At 55.0% G+C, this 11,736-nt stretch overlaps 1 protein-coding gene and 1 long non-coding RNA gene across 2 annotated transcripts; one reads left to right on the plus strand and one right to left on the minus strand.

Moving 5' to 3' along the window:
- Positions 1–2,182: 2,182 nt before the first annotated feature.
- HAND2 (heart and neural crest derivatives expressed 2) lies at positions 2,183–4,474 on the minus strand. The gene is made up of 2 exons (XM_037389841.1): positions 3,900–4,474; positions 2,183–2,880 (listed from the first exon to the last, which is right to left on the minus strand). The coding sequence occupies exons 1-2, from the start codon at positions 4,452–4,454 to the stop codon at positions 2,782–2,784; spliced, it is 654 nt and encodes a 217-aa protein (XP_037245738.1). The 5' UTR covers positions 4,455–4,474; the 3' UTR covers positions 2,183–2,781.
- An 818-nt stretch (positions 4,475–5,292) lies between these two features.
- On the plus strand, positions 5,293–11,398 carry LOC119149026. The gene is made up of 3 exons (XR_005104557.1): positions 5,293–5,498; positions 5,933–6,026; positions 11,277–11,398. It is a non-coding gene; the product is annotated as an uncharacterized LOC119149026 (long non-coding RNA).
- The last annotated feature ends 338 nt before the right edge of the window (positions 11,399–11,736 follow it).

Raw genomic sequence — 11,736 nt, forward strand, 5'->3', positions numbered from 1 at the left:
CCCGCACCCGCACAGCGCAGAGAAATGATGCGGGGGGGGTGAGGTGGGGGGGGAAAGGCTGCCATCCCTCCTCCTATGTGCCTTTCACCTCTGAAAAAAAGCTCCCAAAAAATGCTTTGGTCCCGAGGAGTTACTGGCCAGGCCACCGGGGCGGCGATGCCCCCGAGTGCGGGCGCAGCGCTCCGCCGTTATCAGGCCTGGGTTCCGCTGGCGGAGAGCTAGGGCCAGGGCACTAATATCCCCATCTACCATCAATTTACCTTCTGCTTCGCCATTTAGCTTTTAACGTCAAAACCTACATTTTTGTCGGCTCCGGCCTGTCTAGGGCTCTCGCGATTTAGCTGCGGGAATGACTGCTCCTGAGAAAATGGCAACATCCTCATTAGTGAGCAATTAAAAGACATGGTCCTGAGCGGATCCAGAGGAGCTCCCGGTTCTGAGAAATTTCAAAAATGGATAATTATTGATGGAGAAATACCGGAGAGGCGATTCTCCAGGCAACAGGGCCGACTGCTGCCCCCGGGCCCTGCCGCGCATCCCCCGGGCGAGCTGCAGCCCAGCGACTCGGTCAAGGGAAGATGTAGTATCTACAGTGAGGCTGCCCGGGACGTACCGTTCTGCAGCCCTCGCAGCCATCCCTTGCCCCCCGCTCCCCCCACTTTTTTTTTTTTTTTTTGCGTGCAGTAATTAAAAAAAAAAGGGGGGAGTGGGGCTAGCGGGCAGGAGAGGAGATGCTCCAGTTTATCAGCTGGGCGACTAACAGGCAAGGAAAAGCAAACAAGGCGGGAGATTCTTCTCTCCAAGTGTTATAAACAAAGGCAAGTGTCTGTAAACACAGACCCACGCCGGAGCGCAGAGCCGGGCTGCCTGACCCGACGGGAGGGAGGGCACATCACTTTTGTCTGGTTGTTGTAACCCCGCAACCTCCCCACTGTCAGCAGGGGCAGCGAAACGGCGCAGGGGCTCCCTTATCTTTTTATGGGCAATTGCGCATCTACCTACGCTCAGTGCCGGGTCTCGTCGGGAGCCACTTCCTGAGGCGCGGCGGCAGGGGAAAGCCGGCAGGTATGCAGCCCTGGACCTGGAGAGAGAGCCAGCTTGGTTTAAGTTGAGGTGATTTAAGGAAGGGTTTAAAAAACGAACCCGAATTTTATCATGGAGAAGGTGGAAAACCTTGCGCTTAAGCGGGAATCGCCCGATATACCTAGAAAAATTTCCTTACGTAAAAAGCCTTAATTTTTCTGCTTGCTGTCTACGGTACAGAGGGATGCCAGGCATTTCCCAGCGCTGAATGGCGCAGCTCGTCCCGAAATCGGCGAGCAGAAAAGCCACCGGCCTGGCAGCGGGACCTGGTGGTAGCGTCAGCGGACGGGGCGAGAGGTAACTGCGCGGGTCTAAGGGAGGAGAGATCAATCTGGCGAAGCAGATGAACGTACAAAAAGAGGGGAGCGCAGACTGCTGCAGTTTGCAGTCAGAAAAAAAAAAAAAAGTTTTTTAAAAATAATGCTTGCTGTGGCAGACTGGAAGCATGCAACCCGGGAGAGTTTTGGGAACCACGAAGTTAATATTAAGTTCACCGTAGCTCACTGTAAATCTTATGTATTCCCCCCACCCCCCCCCACCCCGAGCCCCCGCAAATCCTTTGCCTTGTTTGCTCTTTCTTCCTTGACGTAAAATTACCTGCTACACAATCACTCCGAGCAGAGCCCTCCGGCTCCCTCGCCTGCCCCCGGCATCCCTCCGGGGCCGCCGCCCCCACGGGGCCGCCCCCGCCGCCCGGCCCCGCTCCGGGCTCGGCTCCCGCCGGCGCCTGGCACCGCCGCCGCCCGCGCTCCGGCGGCAAGAAAACCGCGCATCTCTGCGAGTCCTGATCCGCCAGGGTTTGCACCCTTGTCCGCTTCCCGTTAGCAGTAGGTCTCCTGCATGGAGAACACCACCACAAGGAATTCCTATTCAGCTGAACTGCCGGTTTCTGTTCAACACTCACGGGGCTGGCGAGATCCCTCCCTCGACCCCTCCTTTCACTCAGTCACTTGTTTAAAAATAAACTTAGGAGCCATCTTTATAATTTAGTTTACTTCCGAATATTTTAAATATTATGAAAAAAAGCCATAAACAACGCTGTTATTCAAAACATTTTGAGGTATAAAACATAAAAAGATTTGGATTTTCTTTTTTTCCCTTTTTTTTTTTTTTGTTTTGTAAAAAACACACACAGTGGTTTATTGAGTACTTACAACGTTTACACCTTCAATATTAATTAGATTCCACTTTTTCCCTTACGGACGGAAGTGCACATAACCAATAACTGTTGAAAACATCTTCAAATACTGAACGACCACAACAAAATTACAACACTAAATACCGAGTCAACTGAAACATTGGTGCAACTGCTTCTGTTGAAATATAACTTTATAATCCCATGAATATTTATATCCAAAAGGCCAAGTATTAAAGATACACTTCACATACACACTAATGCCAGGGAGGGATTATTATTATTTTTTTAAATCCTTTTCTATGGTTCTGTTTTCCCCGTGTGTTTTATACAGAGCAAATAACATTCACGAAAACTATTAGAGACATTACCCCTTACCAAGCTGGAGTTTCCTCTTCATATATGGAATGCTTTTTCCCTCTCCTTCAAATATCCACATTTGGGGGGGGTTGGGGGAGAAATTGCACATAAATAAACTGGACGATTCCAAATACAAAGAGTCCTCAGAGGAGAGAGAGCTCACTACCGAGACTAAGAGGACGGCTCCTCCAGTCCTGCCGTGCTCACTGCTTGAGCTCCAAAGCCCAGACATGCTGCGGCCAGCCAGTCCTCCCTTTGGTTTTCTTATCGTTGCTGCTAACTGTGCTTTTCAAGATTTCATTCTGGGGAGACAGGATGCGAGGGGGGAGAGAGAGAGAAACAGAAAGGGGGGGAGGAGAAAAAAAGGTTAGAGGTATTCCTCCCCTTCCTAGGTCGCCTCTGCCCTGCCCTGAAAGGGAAAACTACGAGGAGACCCGGGCCGTCGCCGAGGCCTGCGGGCTGCAGGGGTCAAAGCGGGGCGGCCGCAGCGGCGTCCCGCCGCCCGTGGGAGCGGCCCCACGTTGTGCGCGGCTGCCGGCGGAGGCCCAGCCCCGCTCCGCGCCGGCCCCGCCGCGGCCGGAGCCCGGAGCCTGGGGCGCGGAGGCCCGGGGAGCGGGGGGCGCGGCGCCAGCCGTCTGCGGGGAGCTGGGCACTACGGTAAGGTCCGCGCTAAGCCATCCCCTCCCGGCCTCGGGGGGGACACGGACACCGGCACCGCCCGGGGCGAGCCATCAGGCCTGCGGCCACCGAGCTCTGCGGGAACGTCGCCCGAGCGCGCCGTGGGGCCTACATGGAACCGGGCTTGCGCTGCCCCGCCGGAGCCGCTTCTCCCGCTGGAAGTCCGCAAGGTTCAAGTGCGGAGTGCAGGGGCAGGAAAGCGCCGCGCCGCCAGCCTGCTGCTTGCCGAGGGTTTAAACCCGGGCTGGGCTCAGCAGGTAATCGCGCCTGCAGCCTTCTGCTAAGGAGAGCGCAGGCTTGCCTCCGGCGGGATCGCGGTTTGGGATCCGGGAAAAGCCTTAGCCCGGGAACGGACCCCCCGGGGGGCCCTAACGTGACCGCTGTTCCCCCGCGGCCGTTCGCAGCCGCCGGGCCGGATCCGGGCGGCCTACGAGAGCCGGCGGCCGCCCGGGGCTGTGCCCTGTCCCGCTCTCGGCCCCCACGTGTGGCCCAGGGGCGGGTGGGACCGAGGTGTCCCCCAAGGACATCACCCGGCGACCCGACACGGCCGAGTGTGGTGATGGGACGCCGGCGGGCGGCTGAGCAGCCTTCCCTCTGCGGCCCTCCCGCCCCGTGCCGTCCCGTCCCGTCCCGCAGCACTGACCAGCTCTTTCTTCCTCTTCTCCTCCTTCACGTCTGTCTTCTTGATCTCTGCCTTGAAGGCCTCCGCCTCCCCGTTCTGGTCGTCCTTCGCCAGCAGGTCCATGAGGTAGGCGATGTAGCTGGTGGCCAGGCGGAGGGTTTTGATCTTGGAGAGCTTGGTGTCGGCGGGCACGTTGGGGATGCACTCCCGCAGCTCCGCGAAGGCGCTGTTGATGCTCTGAGTCCTGCGCCGCTCCTTGCGGTTCGCCGTGCCCCTGCGCTTCACCGGCCGGGGCCCCCCGAGCCCGGGCGGGCCGTTCCCGGGAGGCACCCCCCCGTAATGGGAGTGGTCCATGCCCGGCGCCCCGTTGGCGTACTCGGGGCTGTAGGACAGAGCCATACTGTAGTCGGGGGGGGACATCTCCGGGTGGCTGCTGATGAGCCAGCCGTGGAAGTAGGGGTTCTCCTCGTGGCCGCAGCGGGTGGCGGCGGCGGCGGCGGCGGCGGCAGCGGCGGCGAAAGGGTAGCCCTCATGGTGCACCACCGGGTGGTGGGGGAAGCCGCCCACTAGACTCATCCCCGCTCCCTAGCGCACCCCACCCCGCCCCCCCCGGGCCCCAAAACAAAGATTTCCCCTCCCCACCCGCCCCCCACCCCCCGCCGCACCGGCGGGAGATGCTCCCCGCCGCTCACCCCTCAGCACTGCCCCGCCGCCCGCTGCCTCTCCATAGGGCGCTGCTGCAGAGTCCCCGCGGGTGCCCAAGCGATCCCCCCTCCCCAGGCGCCGCCGCCGCCGCTCATGCGTTGTGCCTCCACCTCCTCCTCCTCCTCCTCGCCCGGGGCCGGGTCTTCGAGGAAGCGCGCACAGGAAAAAAAAAAAAAGCTATGGAGAGAAGTCGACCAAAACAAAATGGCTTGGCTTCCCAGCCCGGGATCTTCCTCGCCTCTTGCTTCCCTCCGTTCTCGCCAAGTTCGCCGCGGCCCGGCCGGGTGGTACTTACACGCGGCCCCCCTCCATGCGCCCCCGGCTCGGGGCGGGCGGGCGGGCGGCGCTCCCCTCTGCCCTGCGCGGCGGCGGCCGGGCCGTCAGTGCCGGGCGGGCGCGGGCATCCCTGCCCGCCGCGCCGCGGGGGTCAGCGCCCCGGCGCTCCTCTGGGGCATCCGCGCCGCTCGGCCGGGCGCGGCGGCGGGCGGCGGCGGCGGGGCTCGGCGCGGCGCGGGGCACTGGCAGGGCTCCCCGGCACGATCTCCATGTACAGCTACATGTTTAGGGCCGCTCGGGTTAATATATGTCGTCAGAAGCGGCGGCCGCCAATGGCTGGCGGCGGGGGCGGGGCCCGCCGCCCTCCGCAATAAAACTTTTTGATGTTCGCTCTGCTAATTGCCGAGCTCCTCTTTTAGGATTGGCTGCCCCTCCGCATCCATAATGTAATTAAAACAAGGGGGGGAAATTATCATGGAGGCAGAGGTTAATGCAAGTGTTTAGCAGATGCCTTACTGTAAAATCTGCATCAAAAAAAAAAAAAAATTCCAAAACCCAACCCGCCACCCCAAACCCAAACCAAAACAACAACAAGCAAAAAACCGACAAAATAAAAAATATCGGATAATCTCAAACCAGGTATAGTATGGATCCGAGGAACTTCTTGGCAAAAAAATCTGTGTGAGAGCTTGATAGGCTCCCAGGTCGCCTTTACCGAGTACTTTGTGCCGGTCCGGTAGAGGAACAGACAAAACCATCTTCAGAGGCACTTTTTCGATGGCCCGGCCGTGACGGGCATTGCCCCAGCAACGCGCCGGCTTATACGTTTATTGCTGGTTCATATACACAAAGAGATCAGTGGTTCCCGTGAGGGGGGAGCCGAAGTCACTCTGCCTCCTCGTCTGTCACCCGGCTGGCGACCCAAGTTAGCGAAGGCTGGCTCCGGCTTCGCGGCTTCTGGCTTACCGAGGGAGCGGAGAGCTCAGGGGGTTGGCCGGGGACGGTATTTTCTTCCAGAAAGAATTGCTCTGAGACACTAAGGGTAAACCCGGCTTTAACTGATTCTTTTTCAGCTTGCTGCCGGCGCCTACGCATCTCGACCAGGGTGCACCCGAATGACTTATGCTCCTGAAATCAGTTTCATGCTTGTTTAATTGGCCTGATCGGGTAAGTAACCGAATATTTTTTACAGCATGTTCAGAGCTAATTTTCTAGCTTTTACTAACAAATGTATAAATATTTCGCCGCATTCCTGCTTCTGCAATAAAAAAGACCAGCATCTGCGGAAAGCAGGTTTAGTTATCGAAAGGGAATAGTTAAATGCTTGTTTAACGGCCAGGCCAGGAGGAAATCTCCCGTAGCTATTGAGGTGTTTTGCTTTGGTAAGCTTGAAAACACTACAAAAGGAAAATGGATCTCAGGCTGTAATTCATGGATAACTTGGAGGCGAGGCGAATTGTTGTCATCTTCAAACGGAACCGAGCGTTACTAAATAGCTGCGAAATATCAAATACCCACCCTTCTGTGTGTTGGCTGACGGCTAGGCTGATTCGGCGTATATTACAATGCAATCCTACAATATAGGCAGTGTGGAAAACTGTGTCAACAGGAGCTGAGAGGTCATAAATTAAAGAAAGAGAAAGATAGAGATGGAGGAGTCTGTGAAAGGAGGCAGCAAGAACTGCAAGTCCAGTTTCTGGAGCAGCTCAGCGCGCTCTCCGGCCCCGCTGCAAAGGCGGTGGGGATGCCTTGGGGGGGAAGCGCTGGGGCGGGGGGTGGAGGGGGGGGGGGGGATGGGAGAAGGAGAAAAAGCTTCTCTGTGGGGAACCAACTCAACGCCTGGGGAGAGGAGACGACCTGAGCCCGAGCGGTCCCGGTGCGGAGAAGGGCTGTCGACGGGCTCGCCCTCGGAGGTGCCACCGGGCGTGGGGGCTTGCTGGGGACAGGGGGGAGGGGGGGCTTTGCGGGTGGGTCTGCGGGCTCTCAGCGGGGAAAGCTCTGCGGGGAGGTGGCAGCCCGCGGGTGAGGCCGCCCGCCGAGGAGCAGCCCGACGTGGTACCGGGGAGCTGGCGGGCTCCGGCGGGGAGGTGCCGCAGGCGAGGCTGGGCGCCGGCCCCGCGTTCCGGCAGGGCAGGAGTGCAGAGCTGCACCCGGCGAGGGGACGTGCACGGGGAAGAGAAACGCAGGCGTACGCTGATATAAGTATATACACATATGCCTGTGCGTCTGGGTGTAAACTGAGTACCGAAGTGAAAAACTAGTCCAGATGTAGAACTGATGTATATACACACTCATCCTAGATGTACACATACAAGCGTATAACTCAGATGACTGGTGGATATCTGTACATATAGATGCACACGCACACATGTATATATTGTATTTCCCTAAGGAAATAACGCGTCTCCGGTGAGGATTTTTAAATTTAAGGGAGGCCATGGGCATACGCTGCAGGCAGAGCCCTGGGGTGGCCAGGCAGCGCGCCCCTGCCGCTCGGAGTGCTATGTCTGCAGGGCGCAGGCTGCAAATCCACCCAGTTTCTGCAGCGGTTCTCCGGTTTTATTCTGCTGCGATGTTTTTCTTGATGCGAAGAAGAAGAGGGCATTGTCAAGGCCGGGAAGGTATATTGGCTTGCAAACTGGGTTGTGTTTCTTTGTGCTCTCCTTATTTGTGTAGGAGCTTTCCAATATACTGCAGGCTGGACTGCAACTGTGACAGACTCTGTGGCAAGCCGCTATGGTCACTCCGATAACATCTCCAATGATGAAGGAAACGGAAAACATGAGGCATAGAAAAAGTAATAAAAGATACAGGAGATATCGATCAGAACACCAGTCTCCAAAGCTAGCATCATTATTGCTTCATTAGCTTTGGAGAAAGAGGGTCTCTAGATAAAGCACCCAGCAGGATCTTTTATATAAAAGATATATATATGTTGTTTTTTTTTTCATTCTATCCCCCAGCAGTTGTATGTGCGTTTTATAAAGCGAGTTTTAGAACAAATGCAGCTCTTGTGTCCTCCCTCAACTTTTAACTGCTCAGACCGCCCGATCAGGGGTTATAGCCTTTTCTGTTTGATCAACGCTTTGGAAACCTCTGCAGCCCAAACTACCTTTCCCAAGACTGGGCTAAAAAGCGCCAGCGTTTTGCCGATCTTCAATTTATTGATTTGATTAGATTCCCACCCCCCTCGCACAATTTGCTTAAGAAAAAGAAAAAAAGAAAAAAGCTCTAGCCTTATGTCAGTTATTTCCTTGCCAAAATGGTTGCATGTTAGGCGACGATTCATCTGGGCTCTGCTGCCAGACAGGATTTTTCTAGCTCGCTGTACTTAAGAAATTTTGGTGGCGATTGTGCCGAGGTTTTCCCTTTTCCTCTCTCCCAGCCTTTTTCTTTTCTTTTTTTTTTAATTATTATTTTTTAAAATTTTATTTTATTTTGTCGGATGCGTGGGGCCGTATCGTTGCTTTCGCCCCGCAGTTGTCGCCTCTCCAGCACGACAGCCCTCCGCGGCGCTGAGAGGGAGGAGGGGGCTGCCCTTGTCCCGGCGGGTGCCCCGCGGCGCCCGGGGAGCGGGCGGCAGGAGTCACCGGAGCGGGGCGGCGCCGGGGGGCGGCGGGCAGGGGCCCGCCACGCGGAGCCAGCTCCGGCCGCGCCACCGGGGCCACCCGCTGCCCTGCCCCGCCGCTCAGCCGCCGCCGGGCCGCTTATCGCCAGGCCACTTCTCTCCTCCGGGCCAAGGGTAGGGTGGGATTGGGGATAACAAAACAATAGAGCTGTGCTCCCGCCCCCCTCCCCAGCCAGGGCTTGTGTGAATTAAGCTAAATTGCAAATTAAGCTAATTTTTCCGAATCGGTCGAAACCGTATGGAAGCGGGGAAGAGGTGCCGACGCTGGGTGGTCGGAAAGCCACATCTGCCGGGGACTCTCGGGCTGGCTGGCTGGGAGAACTGCAGGCACACCCGACCGGGCCTTTTAATGAGCAGGCCAGGGGCATGAGACTCGCTCATTCGTTTGCCCCTTCGCTGCACTTTTTTTTTTTTTTTTTTTTTTTTTTCCCCGAAGAGAGTCCGATACCCCCGGAGCGATTTTGGGGGCAGCAGAGGGAGCGGCAGATCCGGGCTCTGCGGTGCCCGGTACTGAGCTCAGCGCCACGGCCCGCTCCGTGCAGCAGCGCCGGGTCCCCCCTTCCCTTCGGGGTTTTCATTAAAGCAAAGAAACAACCACACTGGCAAAAGCACCCGAAGGGCACCCCGTGTGCGTGTGAGGCGCAGCCCCGGCGGGGCCGTCACCCCGACGGCTTTCCTCGCCGGCAGCCCCTGAGCTCCCGGGGGTGCGCGGCCGGGGGCAGCGACTGCGGGGTGCCTCTCCTTCCTCCTCCCGCCCGGCCGCCCACCACAGCGCTCAGCCACCCGGTGCACGGCGTGAGAAGTCGAGAAGCGTTTGAATTTATAGAGTGCATGATGTCATTGACCCAGCACCAAACGTCTCGGAAAGGGGTATCGTTCTTGGATGGACCTGGGGACGCCGAGCAGCCTGTGTCCCAGGGATGCGCCGCATCCTATCACTGGGCCGTCGCTTAGGAGTTCGTGAAAGAACATAAACCCGCCAGAAAAAGGATTTTTGTAAAGCGACACCGGAGAAATATCATTTGCAGGTCAACCTGTCAGTGCGGGTTAATGAAAAGGACTTGTGCCTAATAGGCCTACTTACACCCTCCCTGGCGCTCGCAGAACCTGCATTCCAGCGTCCAGGGCAGAGGGCAGAATCGGGCCCAGCAGGCCCGCATTAATTGCTGCCATTGGAGGTGGAGGAACCCTGGTTTACGTTACTATTGTCGGTAATGAACGCCTACATATTTCAGGCATGATAATCTCGCAGCCGTTGTGTGTGTATATATATATATATATATATATATATATATATATATAAAGCAGGGACGAGAAAACGCCAAGACACTGACCATTTTGTACGTCGCAACGATCAGCGGTAAGCACGGGACCCTACGCGTTTTAACACTGCATGTGTAAGCAATTATTCGAGGATTGCTTATATTTGTGATCGAGGATCCAGAGTTGTGTTTAGACCCTAGACAGGAGTCACAGAAAGAAAGAAAGAAACCCCAACAAACCCACAACGAACTCCATCCAAGACCCCTTCTTTGTCAGAAGAACAATAATAAAGACCTTATAAAATTCTGCAGTGAACTCGCGATGTGTGTCTTTTTATTGGGTTTGTCATATATGTATCCCTATACATAGACATGTGTAAACACGCTCATGCATGTATACAGATGAGCAAACATTTTTTTCACATAATGTTGTTTGCATTCCAGGGGAAGAGCATCTTAAGCCGCTCTTGAGCTCGGCGCTAATGAAATAACTCACGAATATAATCGTCTTCTTTAATGAATACTTTGTCCTCCAGCATCTGAAGTTCAGGCGTTGGAGGAAGCAGAGGTTAGGCTGGCATCGTTTTGGGTTTAGGGTAAGAAAAATCAACAGTTCTACTGCCATTCTTCATGGAAAGTCTCCATTTAACAAGACTGGGGTTTAAGCAGCATTCATAGATCAAAGGTAACCTCGCTTGGCTCCAAAAAAAAATAAAAATCCCACCATCCCACCGGAGCAGTGACGATTAACTGCAATTTCACCCTAACTGCACGCTCCGAAATGTGGGTGTCGTCCTGCCGGTGTCCCCGGCGCCGTCTACCTGCTGCACGGCACGCCGCTCCTGCTTGCCCGGGACCGGCTGAAGCCCATGGGCTCCTCTTAAAACCCAGCAGCCAACTCCTGCAAATGTCGGCTGCACACTTGTTGGAAGCATCAGCCCTGTACCGCAATTCCTATATGCGTATCTCGGTGTAATTGATCTGGCTGAGTGAGGTCTTTTTGGTAATTTGGATACACCAAGTCTCCAGTTAATGACATATAATCAGCCTTTAGGTCACTTGGTCATTCTCTTATTACAAACCCCTCCTGCTCTCTCTGATCTCCTTTCAAACTAAATTTCACACAAACAAATAAAGCAAGACAGGGACAAGTCCTTAAAATACAAGAGAGAAATATTGGAGAAATGCTCGTGGGGAACTATAAACATTTTTAAAAGAAAACCCGAAAAGATAGGAAAGAACATCTTATCGAGAAAGAGAGCATTGTGTACAAAACACGGAGGGGAAAACGGTCTGGCTTCTGTTAAAAATGACATAAAATTAAAATAAAAATAATTACAAACAGAAATGGCATAACATAAACATTTCGCGTTTCCACGGATCGGTTGTATCATCTGTAAGAACAAATTACAGTCCGGCCGCGCATTTCTAGTAAAGCCTTCTGCCTTCTGTTTATTTGCTTCGCTTTAGCCGGCAAAAACTAAACTAAAATAATAATTAAAAAATCGTCTTTGCTCTTCTTTTCAGGAAAGCAACTGAAAAGCCGGAAAACGGAGACCTGAGTGTCACACATCTCCTCAGACCTGCTGGGAAACGGAGCCGTGGCCAAAACGTTGGGTGTAAATGCGACAAAAAAACCCAAAAACAACACAACCAAAAAACCAAACCAAAAACCAACAAAAAAGAAAACACCAAAACCATATTTTACACCACTGCGCGGAACATATTTTACTAAGTCAGCACTTTGTTTTTCTGCTTTTCATGTTTTCTTCCCGCTAGGAAGAGACAATGCTCCCTTTTTATTAGGTATTCCCTAAAAGGTTATTTTGATCTCCGTCCAGGTATATGTATATTTATAGGCAGGCACATACGGTTCAAGGGGGAGGCTGGCTGCGAGGCGGGCGCGGAGGCGGGAGCGGTGGCCGGCGAGCGAGGCCAGCAGCCGTGCCGGGGGGGAGCCCGGAGCCCCGCGGGCTGCGGGCAGCTC

Source organism: Falco rusticolus, chromosome 1, assembly GCF_015220075.1.
Source record: "Falco rusticolus isolate bFalRus1 chromosome 1, bFalRus1.pri, whole genome shotgun sequence".
NCBI classification, from domain to species: Eukaryota; Metazoa; Chordata; class Aves; order Falconiformes; family Falconidae; genus Falco; species Falco rusticolus.

What these genes read in the sequence shown, in the direction of transcription:
- HAND2 (XM_037389841.1), bottom strand. Translation starts at nt 4,454, where the DNA reads ATGAGTCTAGTGGGCGGCTTCCCCCACCACCCGGTGGTGCACCATGAG. An exon ending in AGAAGAGGAAGAAAGAGCTG is followed by an intron (nt 2,881 to 3,899) that starts GTCAGTGCTGCG and finishes CTGTCTCCCCAG; the next exon opens with AATGAAATCTTGAAAAGCAC.